The sequence below is a fragment of the Ceratotherium simum genome, chromosome 26 (assembly GCF_057802395.1).
Source record: "Ceratotherium simum simum isolate JZ-2026a chromosome 26, ASM5780239v1, whole genome shotgun sequence".
Classification (NCBI taxonomy): domain Eukaryota; kingdom Metazoa; phylum Chordata; class Mammalia; order Perissodactyla; family Rhinocerotidae; genus Ceratotherium; species Ceratotherium simum.
This window is the reverse complement of record NC_141925.1, coordinates 35,825,958-35,848,863: the sequence shown is the minus strand read 5'-3', so window position 1 is coordinate 35,848,863 and position 22,906 is coordinate 35,825,958. Positions and strand designations below refer to the sequence as shown.

The window sequence follows — 22,906 nt, the reverse complement described above, 5'->3', positions numbered from 1 at the left end:
AAGGGGCCGCATTCGGCAGCCCCCCCATTGCTCCCTCTTCCCCCAGCGAGGGCAGGAGGGTCCGCCCGGCGCGGGGCAGGGGGAGGGGGCCGGGGCCTCGGGGACTAAGGCGATTGGCCCCGAGCCCCCCCGCCCCGCCCCCGCCCCCATCTGCTCCGGATTTGGCGTCTGAGGCTCGGGCTGCGGCTCCCGCTCCGCGCCCCGGCCCCCGCCCCGCGCCCGCCTGCCTGCTGCGCCCGCCCGCCGCCCTCCCGCGGCCCCGCCAAGTTCCGCTGTCCGCGCCCGGGGCTGGACGCTGATGGAACGGCCGCGATGTTCGCTCCCCGGCTCCTGGATTTCCAGAAGACGAAGTACGCGAGGTGAGTGGCGGGGCGCGGGGCGCGGGGAGGCGCGGCCGCGGCTCTCCTGCTCCCCCGCCGCCTGGAGAGTTCCAGTTAATAAACGGACCCTAACCCCGGCTAGAAGAAACCAGGAACGAGACGTCGTGGTCTTTGTAAGAGGCTCCGCGCGCGCGCGGCTTTGCCACCTGGACCCGGGGGCAGCGGGGGTTCCCAGCGCCTCCTCTCTTAGCCAGGAACTCCGAGGCGAGTCGCTCCCCCTCTGTGAATCTCAATTTCCAGGTCTGCAAAACGGAGATAATGAGAATCCCCATCCCCGGGGGCCCCGCGAGGATTAAGTGAGATGATCCCTGGAAAGCACTTTGCATAGGCCCGGAGCAGAGTAATCACTCAAGGTCTACCCGGCGCTTTAGTCAATGGTGAAAGGGGTTGGCACGCACCACTTCTGTCCCCGCTGCGCCACCCCTGTCCCCTCCCCCTCTGCGCACCGCCCCTGTCCCCCACACCACCCGGTCCTCCCAACCACTCCTGTACCCCCAACCACCACTGTCCACCTCACTACCCCTGTCCCACCACCACCCCTGTCCCCCTCTCCCTGCCATGCCTGTCCCCTACATCACCCCTGTCCCCTACACCACCCCTGTCCCCTTGCACCACCCCTGTCCCTTTTCACCACTCCTGCCCCCCTCCCATACACCCCCCTAGCACTCTGTCCCCCTCCAACCACCCCTGTCCCCTTGTGCCACCCCTGACCACCCTCATAGCAAGCAAGAGGAATGGGTAAGTGCAGTTTTCAGGTGGGGAAACTGAGGCTCAGGACCTAGGAAGGGCTGCCTGTACATCTTGGCCTTTCACAGTGTGAGGTGAGGTCCGTGGTCCTCCTCCCCACCCCCAGCCTCAGTTTCTTGTCCTAAAATGTGATGACAGATAGTCCCACTGGATTGCTGAGTGGAAGCCAAGCTCCTGTCACTTTGATTCCCAATTAACAGGCTGGGGGGGGGTCACAATTAGTAAATTTCTCTAAGATTTTGGGGGGTGGGCTTGCCTGAAAGCTGGCCTGAAAACCCGTTCCTGAAGTTGCCCATCAGCCCCCAGGGGTCTTCTTGGGGGAGGACAGGCTGTTCGGGAGTGCAGCCCCCTGGACCTCTGCCTCCTGCCCCAGCACCAGGTTCACGGAGGGGGCACCCAGCCTGCCTTGCCCTTCTGCTCTCTCCCCCTCCCCCTCAGGTCTCCAGCCTCCGTGGGTGGAGTGGGCAGGTGGTGAATTTGAGCTGGATTGGCATCATTTGTGATATCCTCAGCCATGTGGCTTCTCCTCCGTGTCTCTGGGCAGTTGTTGAGATCTCTGGTCCCATGAAGTCTTTACAAGTTCAGGTCAAACTGAACACAGCTTGACCCCAGAGGCGCAGGCTGAGCGTGGCATGGGGGCAGGGCAGGCAGGAGGCAGGACTGGGCCCTTTCCCCCTCAGTCTCTCTCTCCATTTCCTCCTGGGGGCCTTGTGAGTGTCTCCTTCATCAAGTTGGGGAGTCCCACCAGGAAAGGGGTTGCTCGGGGGAAGGATTTGAGGAGGAGTTCCTGAAGATTTTCTCTTGGCTGGGGGGTGGGAGGGTCTGGCTGCACACATCTTCAGGGTCTTCTCTGGTGTGGGCACCCAGGCTTCCAAAGGTTCATTCTCAAGCGTCCTGTGTGCTGTTGTGAGATGCAAGTTGGTGGAGTATTTGCTCCATGGGAAGGGAGAAGCACGGGGCTCGAGGCTACAGATGCAGACATGCTAGGACGAAGTTCTGAAGCTTCTGCCATGGGCCTTCGCCTGTCCCGCACCTGCTGTGTGATCTTGGGTAGGTGTCTCAACAATTCTGGACCTCAGCTGGTTGATCTGTAAAGACACGAGGGTTGTTCTGAATGATGTCTAGATTTGGACACCGGTGCTGCCCCCCCATACCTGGAATAGAGCTCTTCAGCTGGGCGGGGGGCTGGACCATGAGCTGCTTCTTTCATTCTTGGGCTGATAAGCTTCTGTGGGTGATGGGTCGGTCGAGGAAACAGAGTGCATCGACCAGAGCTGTGTCTGTTCCCTTCCTCAGTGCTCAACGCTTACTACCGTGCAGTCCACAAAGTAGGTCCTTAATAAGGGCATCTCGACTGAGTGAGTTTAATAGTATAAACCAGTGCTATCCAATAGAAAGGTCATATAAGCCACAGATGTCGTTTTAAATTTTCTATTAGCCATTCAGTTTAATGTGTGGCTAATATTCCATCTCATTGTCATGAAAAGGTAAAAAGAAACAGGTGAAATTAATTTTAAGAATATGTTTTAGTTAGCTCTTTGTATCCAATGTGTTATCACTTCAACATGTAATCAATATAAACAAATTATTCATGAGATGTTTTACATTATTCTTTTCACCGCAAGTCTGTGAAACCTGGTGTGCATTTATGCTTACAGCCCATCACGGTTTGGACTAGCTATGTTTCCAGTGCTCAGTAGTCACATGTGGCCGGTGGCTGCTGTATTGAAATGCGCAAGAGTATCCTCCAGGGTGAGAGACGGGTGTTTGTCTTAATCCATTTGGGCTGCTATCACAAAGTACCACAGACTGGGTGTGTTGTAAACAACAGAAGTTTATTTCACAGTTCTAGAGGCTGGAGGTCTGAGATCAGGGCACCAGCACAATCGGGTTCTTGTGAGGGCCCTCTTCTGGACTGCAGACTGCAGACTTCTCGTTTTATTCTCATGTGGCAGAAAGAAAAGAAGCTAGCTCTCTGGCCTCTTTTTATGAGGGCACCCATCCCATTCATGAGGGCTCCACCCTCGTGACCTAATTATGTCCCAAAGGCCCCTCCTCCAAATGCCATCGCACTGGGGATTAGATTTCAACATATGACTTTTTTTGGGGGAGGAGGACACAAACATTCAGTTCTTAACAGTGTTCTTAGTTAGGCTGTGTGACACGGTAAAAGATGCTTTCTCTCTCTGAGCCTCTGTTTCTCAATGGATGGTTGGACCAGCTGATCTTTAAGGTGCTAACCTAGAGTCCTTGAATGGTGTAACTACATCAAGAAATATTCTTATCATAAGGCTATAGGAATTAAAGACAGTGTTGTGTTGGTACAGGGCTAAGCAAATTGACCAATGGGACAGAATATAGAGGCTAGAAACAGATTCACGCATATAAGGACATTTGACTTTTGACAAAGGTAGCCTTGCTGATCAGCTGAGCAAGGATGGTCTATTGAGTAAATGGCACTGAGACAATTGGTTATCCACATGGAAACAGTGAAACTGGAACCCTACCTCACACCATGGAGGAAAAGCCTTTCTAGGTGGGTTAAAGATTTAAAAGTGAAATTTAAAAAAAACCTTGAAAACTTTTAGAAAATATAAAATAGTATATTTAGGACTTCACGGTAGGTAAAGATTTCTGAAGGCACAAAAGATACAAACCATAAGAGGAAAGTTGGATAAACTAGACTACATTAAAAATTAAGAATTTCTATTCATCAAAAATTGCCGGGCTGGCCCTGTGGCTTAGCGGTTAAGTGCGTGCACTCCGCTGCTGGCAGCCTGGGTTCGGATCCCGCGCGCGCACTGACACACCGCTTCTCCGGCCATGCTGAGGCTGTGTCCCACATACAGCAACTAGAAGGATGTGCAGCCATGACATACAACTATCTACTGGGGCTTTGGGGGAAGAAAAATAAATAAATAAAATTAAAAAAAAAAAATTGCCATGAAGGGGCCAGCCCAGTGGCGTAGCGGTTAAGCTCACATGCTCCACTTCAGCGGCCCAGGGTTCACAGGTTTGGATCCTGGGCACGGACCTACACACCAAGTATCAAGCCATGCTGCGGCGGCGCCCCATATAAAGTAGAGGAAGATGGGCGTGGATGTTAGCCCAGGGCCAATCATTCTCAGCAAAAAGAGGAGGGTTGGCATTGGATGTTAGCTCAGGGCTGATCTTCCTCACAAAAAAAAAAAAATGAGGAGGATTGGCAGCAGATATTAGCTCAGGGCTAATCTTCCTCACCAAAAAAAAAAAAATTGCTATGAAGAAAGTAGAAGACAAACCACAAACTTGAAGGATGTATCTGCAACACATTTAGCCAAGAAGTAATGAATATCCAGAATATATAAAGAGCTACAATAAGAAAAAGACAAATAACCCCATAGAAAATGTAAAAAGACAGTCATTTCCCAGACGAAGAACACAAATGAGCAGTAATCATGAGAAAAGCTGCTCGCTCTTATTGGTAATCAAGAAAATGCAAAACAAGGAGACGGTGAGATACCGTTCTTATATTCAGTATACACAAAGTCTGACGATACTATGATAACTACTTTGGAAAACGGAAATTATCACGTAAGCCTGGACCTGTGCACAACCTAAGACCCGGCCATTCTCTTCTGGGCGTCTACTCTCGAGAAACTTGTGCATGTGTGCACCAAGGGACATGGACAGGAATCTTCTCAGCAGCGTTGTTCCTGGTAAGCAAGACCTCGAGACAACCCAACATCTGTTGTTGGTAGAGTGGTGTGTATTCCTACAGTGGAATAGTATCCCACAATGAAAATGAACTCCGGTTCCGGGCAACAATATGGATAAATCTCAGACATTTGGAGTAATAGCAAAGCACAGAAGAAAGTATGAATCCCATCAAGTAACACTCAAAAACAGGCACACCAACTGTATCGTTTAGGAATGCACGGGGAAGGTGCGTAAAAAGCCAGAAAGTGGTTATTGCAAAATCAGGTTAGTGGTTATCTCTAAGGGAGGGAGAGAAGGAAACACAGGGTGCTCCTGGGTCCTGGCAACGTTCTAATTCTTGACTTGGGAAGAAAAAACAAGCTGAACTCTAAGAGTTCCAGAAGATAGCTCTCATTCCGTAGGCGAGACTTACTCACATGGCCACACCTCACTGCAAGGGAGGCTGGAAAGTGCAGTCCAGCTCTCTGTCTGTGTCCACTGCTGCCTCCTCCAGGCCCAGAACGGCACCTGGCATCTGAGTTGGTACCAGCCAAAATGTGTGGAATGAGTATTGGCTGTGTGATTTTGGACAAGTGGATTAACCTCTAAAGACATTGGTCCCTTCCCTTGCTTCATGCAAGGTGACTTTAAGCGGGGATCATTATAAAACAGAATTATGGTTATAAGTGCAGCGGGTGCTCCTTGGAGATCATTTTTCAAATCATGGGAAGTTGGTATGAAAATGAAAGCAACAGTCACCCTTAATCCCACCATCTCGACATCATCACCGTTACATGTGTTGGTTTGTTTTCTTCCAGTCTTTTTCCAATAGATACTCCATAGCTAGCATCTTATCCTAATTTTTAAAATTTGACCTACTGTAATCCCGTTTCCCGAGTCTTTCATAATTAATTGCAACCTCAGTTTAATTGAGTCTAATATTCCATCTCATTGTCGTTCTCTGCTTTATTTTAGTATTTCCCTTTTTTGGACACTGAGGCTATTTCCCAGATTCCACTTCTGTAAATAACACTCTCAGGAACATCTCTGCTGCAGTGTTCAGGAGAATTCTCTGTGCGGACACATACCTGACCCATTGTTCTGGACATTGGCCAAGTCCCCTGGGTCACAAGGTCCATGTGATGCTCACTGACTGCCCAGTTTGCAATGACAGCTCAAGGGCGCCCCACTGGGAATGGCCCCCGCAGCGCAGTTCTTACCAGGGGGCTTGGAGTTGCTCCTAAGGCCACACAAAGGTTGGGCCCAGCTCGTCCCACGGCGGTGTCCTTGGGAAGTGGCAGGAGCTTGGTGCTGGTGCTTTGGTTCTGCCCTCCTCTCTGCTGGGTTCTCTTGGGCAAGCGCCTTGTTCGCTGGGCCTTGCTTTCCTCGTCGTGAATGAGGCTGGTAGATAGGGTTGGTAAAGCACGTGTGGACCTGGTAGGCCTTCTGTAGGTTAGGTCTCTTCAAAGCCACTTAGAACCAGTCCTGCTCCAGCCAGGACTGTGAAATTCTGAAGATCATGGGTTTTGTAAATGTTTTTTGTTGTTAGGTTATTGAGAAAATGTATGCAAAGCATCTAGGTATACAGTTGGTGCTCCAGGGTGTTTGTTTATGTCACAGTTATTGTTGCTATTTAGTCTGTCTCTTTCCAGAGAGAATTTGAAGGCAGTTGGTAACAAGTGTGTTTCTCAAGATCCCCAGGACTGTCAGGGAAGTGCTTCCCCCTGGGCAAGGCTTCCTCTGCCCTCAGCAGGCCTCTGCGTGGATGGAGAAGGGGTGGGAGGTAGGGTGCTCACCGGTGCTTCTGTCTGGCTGGGCTGTTGAGGGGCAGGCCAGCGCCGGGCTTCACGGAGTACGGGGAGATGAGCCCTAAACCTGGGCCAGGCCTCGTGCGAAGCACTTTCCATACATCATCTCATCTAATCCGTAGCAGTCCTGCGAGTGAGTGTGGGTTTTATCCCGATTTGGTTTGCCCAAGGTTGTAGAGCAAATGGTGGGATTCACACCTGGGCTTGTCTGGCTTTTTCTTTGCTTTTCCGCCTCCCACACAGCCATGGAGATCATAATGATGATCCTAATTACCTACAGCTGCAGAGTAAGTGTCTCACGCCGGATCTCACATGAGCATCTACTCCCCACCCGATGCAGGGATTCGAATTCCGAGTCCTCCCCGCTGCCCACACCCTCTCAGGGACTGGCGGGGATCTCAGAACATACCATCTGTGCCTCAGCCTCCTTCATTCATTCACTGATGGCCCGCCCCAGACGCTCGTGGGGCGGAAGCGAGTGTCCTGCGGAAGCCCACATACCATATGTCTGAATATTTAAAGTTAAAAATGAAGCTAACAAGTGTTTCAGCAAAATGGGTTCTGTCCTGCTTCTCGACTAATATACTTATATAGTGACACAAGTGGACACTCTGTAATGCGGTGGCTGTCATATGATTGAAGACCGGCCAGTCTTGAAGACGGCTGAGTTTAGTTATCTTTACATGTCTTGGCATTTGGTGCTGTGCCAGCGATGCTTGGAGGAGTAATAAAATAAAGACATGCGTAATTTATTCATTTTTATGTATGTCATATGATTGATTTCTTACTTGACGTAGTTGCAGGAAAATCATTAATTATGTAATTTATAGTCAAGATTTTCTCTTAAATTTGAGTTCTTTTAACAGTAATAATCTAAAGCCGTGCTGTCCAGGACTCTAGCACTAGCCCCCTGTGGCTGTTGAAAAGTAAATCTAAATTCACTAAAATGAAATAAAATTAAAAAGCTGGTTGCTCAGTCTCAGTAGCCACATTTCAAGGGCTCAGCAGCCACCGACGGCCAGTGGCTATGGAATGGGACAACACAGACATGTAACATTTCCATCGTTGCACAAGTTTCTCTTGGAGAGCACTAGTCTAAAGGATTAAAATGAAAAAATGTAATTAAAAAAAATCCCACACATGTAAATGAAAGCAAAAGTAAAAAAATTGAAAAAACTAAAACTATTTTTGTTCCAAAATATCCAAAATTGTCTATTAAATTTAAAAGAAAAAATACAAAGTATAAAATTTAAAGTCAAAAAGTATTTCAGTAAAGCTGAAATATTTGATTTGATTTTTTGAAACTGTAACTATAGGGCCGGCCCCGTGGCTTAGCGGTTAAGTGCGCGCACTCCGCTGCTGGCGGCCCGGGTTCGGATCCCGGGCGTGCACCGACGCACCGCTTCTCCTGCCATGCTGAGGCCACGTCCCACATACAGCAACTAGTAGGATGTGCAGCTATGACATACAACTATCTACTGGGGCTTTTGGGGAAAAAATGAATAAATAAAATTATTAAAAAAAAAGAAAATGTAACTGTACCTTATTTTATGAAAATGAAACCGCTCACACCTGAGTTCGATCCGTCTAGTTGCCGATGTGAAGAATAGGAATCGTGTCTTATGCACGTTAAGTCTGGTCCTACACATGTACAAATTCAGGGGTGAGGGGAACTTATTAATACAGTGTTCCTCGGCTGCCGTGTGCTTCTATTGGGAATTCCCAGGCAATTCACGAGTGCCTCTGAAACCTGGCACTGGAACAGTTATTAGTGTTCCTCACCCCATGTTACAGAGGAGGCTGGCAGGGAGTCGGTCAGCTGGCGGGTCAGAGGGACAGCCAGCTCTGGACTCAGGTCTGTCTGACCTCAAGTCTGAGTTTTGGCCAGTTCCTTCCTGCAGGGAACCAGCCCTTCCCTGGCCCCTTTGTCCCCGATATGGCCCATCCCCAAGCTGCCAGAGCTGCCAGGCTGAGGCTCAGACCCTCGCAGCCCCCTCCCTGGGGGAGCTGGCTGCCTGTAGCCGGATGAGCGGGAGGACCACTGGAGTTGAGCACAGAAGGATGGCTTAGCTCACGGGAAGTGTGAGCGTGGGCAGGTGTTCACATGACTGAATGAGGTTGCTGCTTAAACAGCAGGACACCTGAACTCCTTATGAGGTTGAGTGCGTTTAGGGCCCCATGGGACCTGGAGAGCTGGTGGCTCTGCCTCTACAGTGCCACTATTTATATGCCTCTTTGTGTGACTCTCTGGGTGTGCGCCCCATTCTCTGCTTTCACCATCTGCCTTCTTCACCCTTGTCTCTGTGCTTTTCTCTGCCTTCTGCCTGCAGCTGCCTCACCGTTTCTGCTTTCCCAAAGCTTCAGTTCCTTCTTCTCTGTCGCTTGCCATCTCCATCCTGTTCTGTCAGATTTTAATTGCTCCCTTGGCTGTGCCCCGCCACAAACCTGGGGGCGGTGGAGAGAGCAGGTGTGTCTTCTCCATGTTCCCTGGGAGTGGACAGCACATAGTAAATGCTTGAGGACCAGGAAGTAGAATTGCACCGTGTGTGGCTTCTGGTGTCAGACCACTTGGGTTTGCCTCGGGGCCCCTCCACTTATTGGCTGTGTGATCTTGGGCGTGTTGTATGGCCTCTCTGTGCCTTGGTTTCCTCTTCTGAAAAAAGGGAAATAACAGTAATACTAACCTCCCTGGGTTGATTGAGTCTCTGAGCCTCAGTTTCCTCATCCATAAAATGGACAAAATAATAGACCCTCATCATAGAGTTGTTTGGAGGACTAGATGCTTAAGCATGGCAAGTGCTTATCCCAGAGCCTGGCACAGAGTAAGTGCTCTAACAGTGCATTGTCCACCCCCATCCCATCACTCACCTACTGGGCACCCTCGAGCTGGTTACTTAGCTTCCCTGGGACTCCATCGCTGTGTGAGGATGGACCAGGTGCATGCACTTACCAGAGTGTGGGATGTGTCCCTTTGCCCCACAGAGGGGCATGGGTGGTCACAGAATGGACAGTGAATAACTCTGAATGAAGCAGAGTCATTGTGGACCCCCTGTCCTTAGGCTTCATCTTGGGGATAAGCTCTTACATCCTCAGGTCCTGCTTTTCAGAGAACCTGAACTGCGAGATCATGAACACCAGACCTAAGGGGGTCTATTCTTGAGCTCTCTCCTTCCCCCAAACAGTGAAGATCCCCCTCCTCCCAAATGTCTAGCTGAAGGCATCACCAAGGGCATGAGGGGGTTGGGGCTGGCGTTGTCTGGACCTCCCTGCGACTCTGCCACATGGGGGGATCTTGCCAGCTTGATGGCGGGAACTCCAGTGGCCAAGAGAGGGCTTGGAGGGATCAGGAGCCCTGGGGATCCTGGGGCTTGGACTGTAATAATTATTGTTTCGGCTGGAGTCACTAGTTGAGGGTGGGGCAGGAGAGGGAGGGGAGGGAGGTTGGGGCTATGCCAGGTGTGTCGTTTCATCAGAAGGAGGACAACCAAGAAAACATTCACCACCCTCACTGTGGACACTTGGCAGCACCACATAGAAATCTGTATTCCCTTTGTTCGTTAATTCCGTCAATAATTGCCCAGTGCCTGTGATGTGTCAGGCACTGTCCTAGGTGCTGGGACACAGGGCTGACCAGGACAAATGCCTTGCCTTCCCGGAGCTCACGTTCTAGTGTGAGAAACAGACAACAGACAGATAATGAGATAATAGCATTTCAGGTAGCGATGTGGCCAGGTGAGGGTGTAAGGTGCAGGGATGGGCCAAACAGGGATAATGATGCTTTTCCCATAGGATTGTTTGGAGATGATGTGAGGAAATGCATGTAAACTGGCATACAGTGGGTGCCAATTAAATGATGGCTGATGCAGCACAGGGTTGGGGCACTTGCTGCCCCACCAGATGCCCGGGGGAGCTGTCCATTCAGCACCAGCTGGTCTCAGCTTGTTGCTCTCCTGCTCTACTGAAAACCTGAGCTGACAAATGTGCGGGGAGAAATAGGAAGTGAGACTTATCCAGAAACCCCACTCCAGCAGCAGAGCAGAAATGCACTTTCAGGTTCATCCAGACACAGCCCACCTTCTAGGTTTCTTCCAAGTCCGAGTACTCGAGCAGGGGAGGGTCCTGCACCTTTGCCCACTGTTCCACAGCCAGACCGCAAGCTGCTCGGAGCAGGGGTGGGCTGGGGGTTGTTCAAACCCTCTGTGTCCCCTGAGGGGCAGCATGGTTTGGCATGTGGTGGGCATTCCAGAATTGTCTACTGGTTGACCACCCAGACTTGGTTAGCTGGTTCATTGATTCATTCAGACACCTTGTTGAGAGCCAGGGGCTGGGGCACAGAAATGAATCATCTGCAGAGCTTGCCTCCTCCCCTCCAGAAGCTCATAGTCTAGGGGAAGGCTGAGTCTGCTAATAATACCATGTGAATGAATGCATAATTGAGATATCGATAAAATATGCTGGAAATGTGGGTATGGTGTCTGCTTGAGTGCCTAGGCGAGGAGGGGCTTGAGGGTGAATTTGGGACCCTCGGTTATAAGTAACAGAGGCCTCAATTTGAACTGGCTTAAAGCAAAAAGAAAGAGAGAGAGAGAAGGAAGGAAAGAAGGGGAGGGAGGAGGAGAGAGAAAGAGAGAAGAAGGAGGAGGAGGAGGAGGAAGGGAAAAAAGAAAAGAAAAAGCTGTTCGTATTCAGAAATGAAAAGTATATGGGTTCGGGTACAGCTGGATCCAGGGTCTCAAGGAGGACCCAGGCCGTCTCTCTCCATCTCTGGGCTGTTTCCTCTGGTGGCTCCATTCTCTGGACTGCTCACAGCCCTTGTGGACGCAGAGTTTCTTTCTGCCTGCAAGATCACCACTGTCCTGGAATCGAGCCTCCTTGACCTGGCTTAGATTACATGCCCATCCTCCAATCTGTCCTTGGGGTCAGGGGAAGGACTATGCCAGGTCTAGATCACAGCTCTTCCTTTGGAGCTTGGAGTCGGGGAGTCAGGCGTGGCATGGGGTGGGGGTGGGGTGCAGCTCCACCTAACTTGATGGAGGGAGAGGAGAGAAGGGGTGGCCAAAAACGAAAGTGGGTGCTGTTGCAAGGTTGAGACAGGATAGATGCTGGACGTGCAGACCCCACCGGTACCCATCACAGGACGGGAGAAGCCATGGAGAGCTTGCGGCATTTGGGTGGGTCCTTCAGGATGAATAGGAGTTCTTCGGGGAGGCTGGAGGGTGCGGGAGAGGGAAGGACATTCCTGGAAGAGGGCAGAGCATGAGTGAGAGCATGGAGGGGGAAGCGCACTGACGCCCAGAGAAGAGTCGGCAAGGCTGAGGCTGTGACCGGGCGGTGGGGAGGATGCTGGGTCTGGCGGGAAGGATGCTGGGTCTGGCCCCCAAGGGCTCCAGGGTACACCCAGCAGCTGGCCTTTCTCCTGTGGGCTCTGTGGCGCCATTGAGGCTTTTATGCTGAGAGCAGCATGATTTGGGTTCCAGAAGGCGAGGAACTCATGGGAGGGGCTACTTCCGAGACTGCCAGAGCAGGAAACTAGTGGGGGGCTTCCTGGGATCGTGAGGGGCAGGGGAGGGGGCTGTAGCCGCGGGAGCTGCATGGGGAGGTCTGTGCCTCTCATTTCCTGACTGTGGGAGGTTACTTGTGGATATGCCCCTTTACCCCAAAACCTTCAGTGCGTATTTCTGCAGAACACTCTCTTATGGAATGAAATTTTAAAAAGGAAATTCAGCCTTAAAATGGAAGGACATTCTGATACATGCTGCAACATGGATGAACCTTGAGGACATTATGCTAATAACAAAATGCTATTATTGCATTACGCTAATAAGATAATAAACAAAAGGACAAATACTGTGTAATTCCACATATCTGAGGTCCCTGGAGTACTCAAGTTCATGGAGACAGAAAGTGGGATGGAGGTTGCCAGGGGTCAGGGGAGTGGGATGGAGGGGTTAGTGTTTAATGGAGACAGAGTTTCAGTTTGGGAAGATGAGAAAGTTCTGGAGATGGATGGTGGTGATGGTTGCACAGTAATGGGAATGTACTTATTGCCACTGAACTGTGCGCTTAAAAATGGTGAAAATGGTAAATTTTATGCTATGAGGATTTTACCACAATTTAAAAAATTATTAAAAAGAAACCTAGCTGCAAATGGTAACATATGCCAGTCACTTATTAAATGTGAGAGGAAATAGAGAAAAAAATAAGGAAGTTTAGCATTGATGCAATATTGTTTGATAGCCAGTCCACTTGCAGATTTTACCCGTCGTCCCATCCTGTCCCAATTGCTGCTTCCCGGCAGGTTCCTCCCATCCCGGATCCGACTCGGGATCTTGATCTTGTTGTGTCGGTCGCTTCCTCTAATCCAGACTTGATCTCCAGCCTTCATCTGTCCGGGGACATTCACGTTTCTGCGGCGTCCAGGCCAGTTGTCTGGTGGACTCTGCCTCCGTTTGGGGTCCTTGGATGGGTTCTCCTGATCAGACTGAGGCTCTGCATTTTTGGCAGAAGCAATGCTGGCTCTTCTCGGTGCCTCATAACCGGGGGGACACGTCGTCCTCTGTCCTGTCAGCACAACATTAACCTTGATCACCTGGTTACATTGGCGTCTACCAGGTTTCTCTCCATCAAGTTACCGTTTCTTTGGGTAATTAATAGCATTTTGGTGGGAGGGAGGGAGGGAGCATTTTGAGATTATGTAAATATTTCATTCGTTATACTATGAAAACTTTCAATCACAAAGCAGAGAGAATAGGGGGCCGGCCCGGTGGTGCAGCGGTTAAGTACATGTGGTCCGCTTTGGTGGCCCGAGGTTCTCAGGTTCATATCCCGGGCGTGCACCAACGCACCGCCTGTCAAGCCATGCTGTGGTGGTGTCACATATAAAGTAGAGGAAGATGGGCACAGATGTTAGCCCAGGGCCAATCTTCCTCAGCAAAAAGAGGAGGATTGGCAACAGATGTTAGCTCAGGGCTAATCTTCCTCACCAAAAAAAAAAAAAAGTAGAGAGAATAGTATAACGAACCCCTGACCCCCGTAGCCTAAATTTGACAATTACGAATGTTTTGCCATATGTACTTGCTTCACCTCTTTGCTTTTTCTCTGCGGAAGTATTTGAAGACAAATGCCAGATGATAGCACTTCAGTCCACATCTCTAATGGGTCTTCCATAATCACAGGACCCCTGTCACGCCTGACGGCGTTGGCAACAGTTCCTGGTGCTCCTGAGCACTTGAAATGTGGGTGGTGTGACTGAGGAACTGAGTTGTAAATTTTATTTAGTTTTAATGATTTACGTTCACTCAGCCACATGTGGCTAGCGGCTGCCACATAGCTAGCACAGCTATAAAGGCTCCATTGGATTCAGGATCGATGACGTTCTTGGCAAGAAAGGCAGGAATCTTCACATCGCATCTCTCCAGGAGGCACAAGACGAGAAGCCTGACCATCCGGTTTCTGGTGATGCTGAGATTGACCTCAGGGCCCGCAGGGTAATCTTCAGGAGCGTGGCTCCTCGGATTTGAATATCTCGTTGCTCAGCAACCTCTCCCCGTTGGTCTTTGCATCAGTTGGTTATCGTTGTCTGAATCAATGACTTCATTAGCGGCTGCAGTTTTGTGGTTTTCAGGATCCTCTCTTAATGAAGAAAACTCTCACCCCCAAACACCTCTGCATGCGGTGGTTGGATCCTCATTACTATCAAGACAGAGCCAAGGGTTCGTGTCTTCCGAAGAAAGCCCTCAGGGGAAGGAACGGATCAGTATGTAGCGTAGATATTCTTAGGATATGTGGATCGTGTTTTGGGCTCTGTGAGCCCCTGGGGTCATGTGCACAAGGTGTGTGTGTATGTGTGTACGTGCGTGCACGTGTGTGCATTTTGCCCTAGAAAGGCACAGGTCTGTGGAGGAATCTGTTTCTCCCAGCAGGCAGCTGCCTTGCTCAGGAATGGACGCCTGAATCTTGGTCAGAGGGGATCGCGTTGGCCTGAAAACTAGCTTTGGTGTATCCCAGAGCCCCTTGCTTTGGAATTTCCACGGCTCCACCCTGCCCTGGGATGGCACCCTGGACCCTTGGCCGTTGGCTGTGGACTATGACTATGGGCTGTGCCAGGGAGTGTGGCCCTGTGTTGGTGGGACGGGCCATTCCAAGGCTCTGCCATATTCCGTGGGCCCTGGAGCGGCCACTCCTTTCATAGGGACGAGTACAAGCACTGAGAAGACTATTTCCCATGAAAGGATCAGCCACTGCAGGATGCCCCATTGTTCCAGCAGGAGGATGGCTGTGGAAGGCGGCCCCTTCATCTCTGGAGTTAGAGCTGCTTCTGCTCCCTCCAGGTGAGCCCAGGGCTAAAGGTTCCCTGGGGTGGGGGGTTGGTGTTTGCTGAATTTCTTCACAAAGTTCCTCCCAGTGGATTCCCATTTGGGACACACCTCTTAGAAGGCGTGTTCTGGTGGCGTCCCTGTGAGGAGGAGGATGGTTGTTGTTCCACGAGCTCATGGGAGAGGTTCTGGATTGTAATCCCATCGTGACCTCAGGGAGGGGAAACTGCAGAGAGGCCACGGCGCTGGGTTAGGAGAGCGAGGGCAGGCGGGATGTGGCCCGTCCCTTCCAGAGGCGGTGGGAGGAGAACAGATGCCAAGTGCCCAGGGGTGGCCTTGGGGGGCTGCGAGCCGTGCATTTTGGTGGTGGAGCCCAAGAGCGGTGGTCCCCGAGGAGCCCCTGCACCCCCGCTTCCCCGAGTCAGGGTCTGACCCTACACTGCTGGCCTCCTTTCTGAGCCTCGTTTTCCTCATCTGAAAAATGGGCTTAACCTGCCCTGCAAGCATCTGGGGGCTTTGGAGGGGAGCAGAGGAGCACCTTCAGTTTCATTTTGTTGCCTGCACCAGGGGAAACATCGATGAACAGAACAGATGTGGGTCCCACCCTTAGCCAGCTGCCGCCCTGTGGAGCCAGGGGGTGTGAGTGAGCTTTGCAAACTGTGAAGTGCTTTGCAAACAAGTCTCCTGGAGTCGGCAGCATCCTCATATGGTTCTGGAGTCATTCAGAAGCAACGTTGCTTGCTTGCACCGTATCATCAGGTCCTACTCTTAGCTCCCGAGAATCAGCCTTAGTTTGGGTTTCCCCAGAAGCAGGCCCCAAGACAAGGATTCAGGGGCAAGGAGCATGTTCGGGAGGTGGCCCCAAGGACATCAAAGAGAGTGGAGTGGTGAGAACAGGGAGGGGCATGCAGTCACTAAAGGGTTTATGAGAAGCAAGTTGCCACTGTGGGCACCTGGAGCTTAATTCTGCTTGGAAGACTGTGGAACACGCCTTGGAGTTATTCCCACCGAGGGTGAAGGGCCGGGGTCTTCATCAGCTCCCTGTGAGTCGCTGTGGAGGCTAATTTCTCGGGCAGTAACTCCCAGGCACTTGCAGCTGCAGGGCGAAGCCCCCAAGCTTGCTCTTGCCGCCAGCGCTCTCAAGCCTGGGGCGTGCTGCTCCGGGCTCCGAATGCCCGTGGAGGGGGATGGGCACCCACAGCATCGAGGGCAGTGGGCTGACCACTTGGGCTTGCATTGGCCCCTTGTTACAAAGATTGCGGAGCTGGGGACCCCACCTCCAGGGGTTTCTGGTTCAGGAAGTCTGGGTTCCCGTGGCAACTTCTCACCTGTTATCTTCTAGGAGCTTCCTGTGAGGCCAGGAAGTGGTCCCTGGGGTAGAGTGGTGCCTGCTTTAGAGATGTGGACCCTCATTATCCCAGAGGAGAAGAGATTCCCCAGGGAGCCACAGGGAGGGTGCAGGGCTGGGGTCTGGCCCCAGGTCCTTCGGGTCAGTACCACCAGGCACACACCTCCGGGGGGTGCTGTTCACGTGGAGTGCGACATGTAGCGTGGCCGAGACCTGTGTCCTTTCCTACAGACTGTGTCAGAGGTCTTTGGACCTGGCACTGGGTCCAGCCTCGGCCCCTCCCACTCCCTCCTCAGTTTCCCCTTCCTGTTCCTGGCTCGCTCTCCCCAGGATTTTGATCTCATGGCCATTCCGTTCCGAGGTGGCACCAGCCCAAGGACTGTTTTTTCCCCACTCTGTTTCCCAAAGGCTGAGCCAAGATGCTGTCTGCCGTGCAGGAGGAGCAGTGAATTCATGAATGGCCACAGAGTAGCCTGGGGCCAAGCTGGAGGGCGGGGAGGCTCTGAGGGCTCAGAGCCAGCTCGGTGCTGGGCTGTCCTTGCCTCCGTGGGACAGACAGACAGATCCCCTTTGTCTCTTGGACAAATCTCTTTAGTCCTCTGTGCTGGGGATTCAGGCTGCTGCCACCAGGCACGGGCCCAGCCCAGGAGGGGCGGCCACAGCAGTTCTCTCGGGCCTGGGCTCATCTGGCAGGGAGGCCTGCTTCTCTCTGGGGGCTGCGGACCCGGCCAGGCCCAGCCCAGAAGGAGAGGGAGAGATTGCAGCTCTGAGGCTGCTCCTGGCTGTTCCAGACTGAAGGGGAGGGTGCAGGACGGGGGAGCAGCTGGGGTGGGGCCCAGGTAGTGGGGACAGGGCCCTGGGGCAGAAATGCTGCACTTGGCTGCCTGTAGAGACCCCAGGGCAGTGTTTAGAGGGCACACCTTTTACAGACCTAGCCCAGCAGGAGCTTGTCCATCTTTTAACCTTTAATTGAAGAGTAATATACAGGAAAGTGTGCCTTTCCATCACGGCTCCAAACTGAACCCACCCGTGGAACCCAGAGACGCTCAATGTTGCTCGTCGCCGGACACCCCTTCATGCCCCCTCCAGTCACTGCCCCCCACACCCAAGGGTAGCCACTCTCCTGGCTTTTATCCTCAAAGACCCCTGCTGCCAGTTCGTGAAGTTTATATACATAGAATCGAAGAGTGTGTACTGTCATTCAGCCTTGGGTCCGAGATGTGTCCGTATTTCTGCACGCAGTCGTGTTCGCTCGTTCTCAGCGTGGTCTGGTGTCCTGTTGTGTGAATATCCCACATTTATTTCCATTCTACCCAATGGGCATTTGGGTGGTTTCCAGGGCTCTCTTTGGGAGCAGCCCCTCCCCTCTCCCAACTCTGATGCAGCCAGTTGGAGAACGTGCGGTCTCGAACATTGATTTCAAACATAGACTTCCACATTTAAAACATTTTTGTTTTATTAGATTTTTAAAAGATTACTAAAGTAGTAAGTGAACCTTGTAGCCAGTCAAGCAACACAGACATAGAAAAGACAAAGTTAGTATTGCCCACCCTTCTGTCCTCTGGTGCTCTCTTTCAGACCTTCCGCTTGTCCCAGTCAGCACACTGGCCCTGCCCCTACGCTTGAGTGACCTTGGGCAAGACACTTGTTCTGGCTGCATTAACCTATGTCTCAGGAGTCTGTCCATTCCAAAAATTCTGAAGGTTTTAGAAGGCTGGGACTGTGCCTAATTTGTTATCTCGAGTCTGACGACTTAATCAATGCTCCGAGATGATTATCCAATCATCTGCCAGGCATTACCTGTTGCATACATGGCTCTGTATTGGTACCTGGAAGATGAATGAATCAGAGGCAGTCCCCTAGTTTGCAGTCTAGGGGTGGAAGCAGACCCAGAAACCCCCAAATATGTATCATATGTGCTATGCTAGGGGTCGCACAAGCAGTAGTGGGAGTCCAAAGGAAGGAGCCCTTCTGTCTGCCTAGGAGTGCTCCAGGAAGAGAAAAGAGGGAAGGAGATTCAAAGCGAGCAACTTGTGCAGTGGCCTAGAGGTGAGAGAAGGCAGTTTACGGCCCAGTCTGGATGGGAGTGTGAGGGTAGAGATCAAGGAAGGCTTTTCAGGAGAGGGGCCTTTTGACCTCGGCTCTGAAGGCTGAATAGGAGTTTGCTAGCTGGAGAAGAGAGAAGGGGACTTTTAAGCAGAAGAAACAATGTGTGGAAGGGCCAGAGGCATGATGACTATGGACCATGGGGAGAGCTTTCCTGGAGTGAGGAGGAATTGTAGGGACCGAGTCAGGGATGGGACACAAAGGAAGCAGATGCCCCGGGAACACAGGGTCTTCTGGCCCATGCAGAAGCTGCCTGGAACGTTTGTTCTTGGCCTTGGCACAGGCATTGTGGTCTGCATCCTCCAGGGCTTTGCTTTGGCCCACAAACCTGAGAGTCCTGGTGTGGACTTTCCAAGGTGGGAGGGACTGACAAAGCCAGGGCTCAAGGGGACTGGGGATCATAGATAATTTGTGGCCAGTGGCCAGTGGCCAGGGCTGCTCTGACCACTGGCCAGTGAGGTGGGGATTTCAGGACCTGGGAAAGTTCTCTGTCCATTCTCTTCCTTTTTCTTCAGATCCGCAACTAGTCCTCCATCTTGGAGATGATGCTCAGATCCATTATACTACCACGTGAAAGACTGATGGCAGAACTTTTCCCATCAGGACCACGGACAGGGCTGAAAGGGGAAGTGAGAAAGTATGAACCAGGAGTCAGAAGGTCTGGGTTCCAATCTTACCTGCACCATTTCTAACTTGTGGCTTCACTTCTCTGAATCCCTGTGTAAAATGACAACCATACCCTCAGCCCTGCTCGGTTGACAGCGCTGTTGTGAGGTTCAGAGAGGAGGAGGGCAGTGAAGGCATTTGGATGACTCTCACGCCAGAGAGGTCCGCCTCCTGCCTGCCCCATGCCCACGGCAGACATCGCTGGTTCATCACAGCGTTCCCCCCAAGGCCTAGAGTCACTCTTGGAATCCTTTGCAACACGCACTCCAGGCTGCCTGTGCCAGCCGATTGAAGTCGGCACATGAGTTGAATCCTGTTTGCTGCCCTTGCTGAGCCTGGCATTCGTTTGGTGGTCCTGGGGTCCCGTGGTGTCCCTGATGGGTGGCACCTGGCACCATCCAGGTGGGGCCCATTGTCCTCTCCCTGCTGGGCTCCTCCTCAGGCGCATTGCTTCTCAACCTTGCCTGCACACTGGAGTCACCTGGGAAGCTTAAACAATACCGATGGCTGGGTCCTTCTCCTGGTGATTCTGTTTTAATTGTCAGAGATATGGCCTGGGGCCGGCCCCGTGGCTTAGCGGTTAAGTGCGCGCACTCCGCTGCTGACGGCCTGGGTTGGGATCCCGGGGGCGCACCGACGAACCGCTTGTCAGGCCATGCTGTGGCGGCGTCCCATATAAAGTGGAGGAAGATGAGCACAGATGTTAGCCCAGGGCCAGTCTTCCTCAGCAAAAAGAGGAGGATTGGCATGGATGTTAGCTCAGGGCTGATCTTCCTCACAAAAAAAAAAAAAGAGATGTGGCCTGTGCATCAGGACTTTTCATATCTCCCCTGGTGATTCTTACGTGCAGCAACATTTGCTCTGCTAGGTGGTGCTGGAGCTGTGTCTGGGGCAGCCCAGGATCCCAGGGGGCGGGTAATGACCGCACAGCTGGGATCTAACTCCTGTCACTTTCTTGCAGGCATCAACAGGGGGTCTTTGTACGTGCACACCTTTGCCTGTGGCCTGAAGTTTTTTTGGTAAACTACACATAACATAAAATTTACTATCTTAACCATAGTTAAATGTCCAGTTCAGTGGCATTAAGCACATTCACATTGTTGTACACCATCCCCACCACCCATCTCCAGAACTTGTTCGTCTTCCCAAACTGAAACTCTGTCCCCATTAAACACTGACTCCCCATCCCCCTCCTCCAGCCCTTGGCAACCTCTATTCTACTTTCTGTCTCTATGAATTGATGACTGTAGGTCCCTCATGTAAGTAGAATCATACAGTACCTGTCCTTCTGTGACTGGTTTATTTCACTTAGCATAATGTCCTCAAGGTTCATCCATGTTGGAGCAGGTGTCAGAATCTCCTTCCTTTTTAAGGCTGACTGATATTCCATTGTGTGGATAGATCCCACTTTGTTATCCATTCATCCGTCGGTGGACACTTGGGTTGCTTCCACCTTTTGGCTCTTGTGAATAAGGCTGCTGTGAACATGGGTGAGCCGATATCTGTTCAAGTCCCTGCTTTCAGTTCTTTTGGGTGTAGACCGGGAGTGGAGTTGCTGGATCACACGGTCATTCTGGGTTCAATTTTTGGAGGAACTGCCATACTGTCCACAGTGCTGCGCCGTTTACACTCCCGCCAGCCGCACACAAGGTTCCAGTCTCTCCATGTCCTCGCCAACACTCGTTTCCATTTTCTTGATGATAGCCACCCTGATGGCTGTGAAGTGGCGAGGCCTGACTTCTAAAGCACAGCTGCCTTTTTTCCTTATACACATCATAGCACCTCCCCCAGAGGTACTGGGACAGCATGTATTGAGTCCCTACTGTGTGCAAGGGACTTCCCACATTGTGTCTCATCCTCAGGGCAGACGTCCTTACCCTCCTGGAGCGCAGGTCTTGAGGTCAGACAGTTGGGGGCTGAAATCCTGGTTTTGTCCTCTCCTGGCTGGACAGGACACCCGCCTCTTGTGCCTGAGGCGGGTGATTAGATTTTTCCGGGCCTCAGTTTCCTCAGCTGTGAAATGGGGCTAATAAGAGGACCTCTGTCATCGGTTTGAGGATGCATAGTAGCAGAAACATTAACGTCGGTCATGTGTCAACGTGTGCTGAGAGCTGTGCACGTGTTAACCCATTTCATCCTTTTATGGTCCCCTGAGGTGGACACGGGTGTCATCCCCACTGCTCAGACAAGAGAAGGAGGCCCAGAGAGCTTTAGTAACTTGCACATGGACACGCGGCTAGTAAGGGGTGAAGCTGGGGGGCCGGCCTGGTGGCGCAAGTGGTTAAGTGCACACGCTCTGCTGCAGTGGCCTGGGGTACGCAGGTTCGGATCCCGGGCGTGCACCGACACACTGCTTGTCAGGCCATGCTGTGGCGGAGTCCCATATAAAGTGGAGGAGGATGGGCACGGATGTTAGCCCAGGGCCAGCCTTCCTCAGCAAAAAAAGAGGAGGATTGGCAGATGTTAGCATAGGGCTGGTCTCCTGACAAAAAAAAATAATAAAAATAAAAATTAAAAAAAGTTAAAAAAAAAAAAAGGGGTGAAGCTGGGATTCATTCTGGCTTGTCTGACCCCAGAGCTCCCGATCGTAATTATAAACTCAGATGCCTGCTCAGTAGATGGTAGGAGGAGGATGTAAACCACAGAGGAGGCCCAGGGAGCTGAAGTTTTCCCCTTGGAGAAGAGGAGCTCCCCAGGCCTAGCTCCACCCCGTCTGAGGAGGGCAGCACTTTACAGTGTAGAAGCACTTTCACTTGTGTGCTGTGAGTGTGGAGTTAAGTCTCTGAGCTGCTCTGCAAGAGGCTGGTACATCAGACATGGTCAGTTCCACAGGATGGACCTATGACTGCGTGTGCAACAGAGAAGGGGGCAGAATGTGGTGTGTGATTGAAACTTTCTCCCGTTGCTTGGTGACCACAGTTAGCATCACCTGACCAAAGCAGTTCCTGCGTTTGGAGTATTCACTGAGTTCACTCAGATCTGCTTCCACAGCCTGGCCTCTTTCCACTATGCGCCACTGCCTGTCCAAACCCTAGAAACCCAAGCATCTGCCACTTTAATAAAGGACTGGGGCAGACACCTTCAGGGATTCTAGTACTGTCTTAGCCACAAGGTTGAGCCTCAGCAAAGCATCATTTACCTGAAGGAAACACTTGAAAGTGTTCTGCTGTTCATCTTGGAAAGAGAAAGGAGAAACAAACTTTTTTCTAACCATCCTTCCATCCATTCAGACATCTATTTATCTACCTAGCTATCTACTTATTTTTCTGCCAAGCTATATGTCTTTCTCTCCTATCTACTTATGTACCTGCCTACCCATCCATCCATCCATCCATCCATCCATCCCTGCCTCCCTCCCTCCCTCCCTCCATCCATCTCCGTCTATCCATCCTCCCATCCATCCCCCCATCCTCCCATCCGTTCCCCCATCCTCTCATCCCCCTGTCCATCCATCCTTTCTTCCATCCATACATCCATCCTCCCATCTACCCATCCCCAATCCATCCATCTATCCTTCCAGGCATCTGTCTCCTTATCCAGTTATTTGTCTATCAAGCCATTTGCCTCTCTCTCCTGTCTGTTTACCTACCCACCTACCCGTCTGCTATGGACTGAATGTTTGTGTTTTCCCCAAATTTATATATTGAAGCCGTAATCCCCAAGGTGATGGTATTTGGAAATGGGCCTTTGGGAGATAATTAGGATTAGATTAGGTTGTGAGGGTGGGGTCCTCATAATGGGATTATAAAAAGAGGAAGAGACGCCAGAGCTCGCTCTCCTCTATGTGAGGACACAGCAAGAAGGCAGCCATCTGCAAACCAGGAGGAGGGCTCTCACCAGCCCCTGAATCTGCCAGCA

At 51.5% G+C, this 22,906-nt stretch overlaps 1 protein-coding gene across 1 annotated transcript in view; it reads left to right on the top strand.

The window, feature by feature from the left end:
- Positions 1 to 312: 312 nt before the first annotated feature.
- Positions 313 to 22,906, top strand: part of MMD2 (monocyte to macrophage differentiation associated 2) — a 48,107-nt gene continuing 25,513 nt past the window's right edge. The window contains exons 1-2 of the mRNA XM_087449236.1: positions 313 to 359; positions 1,044 to 1,118. Of these exons, the coding sequence (XP_087305362.1) occupies positions 313 to 359; positions 1,044 to 1,118 (122 nt within the window). The remainder of the gene's footprint in view (positions 360 to 1,043; positions 1,119 to 22,906) is intronic.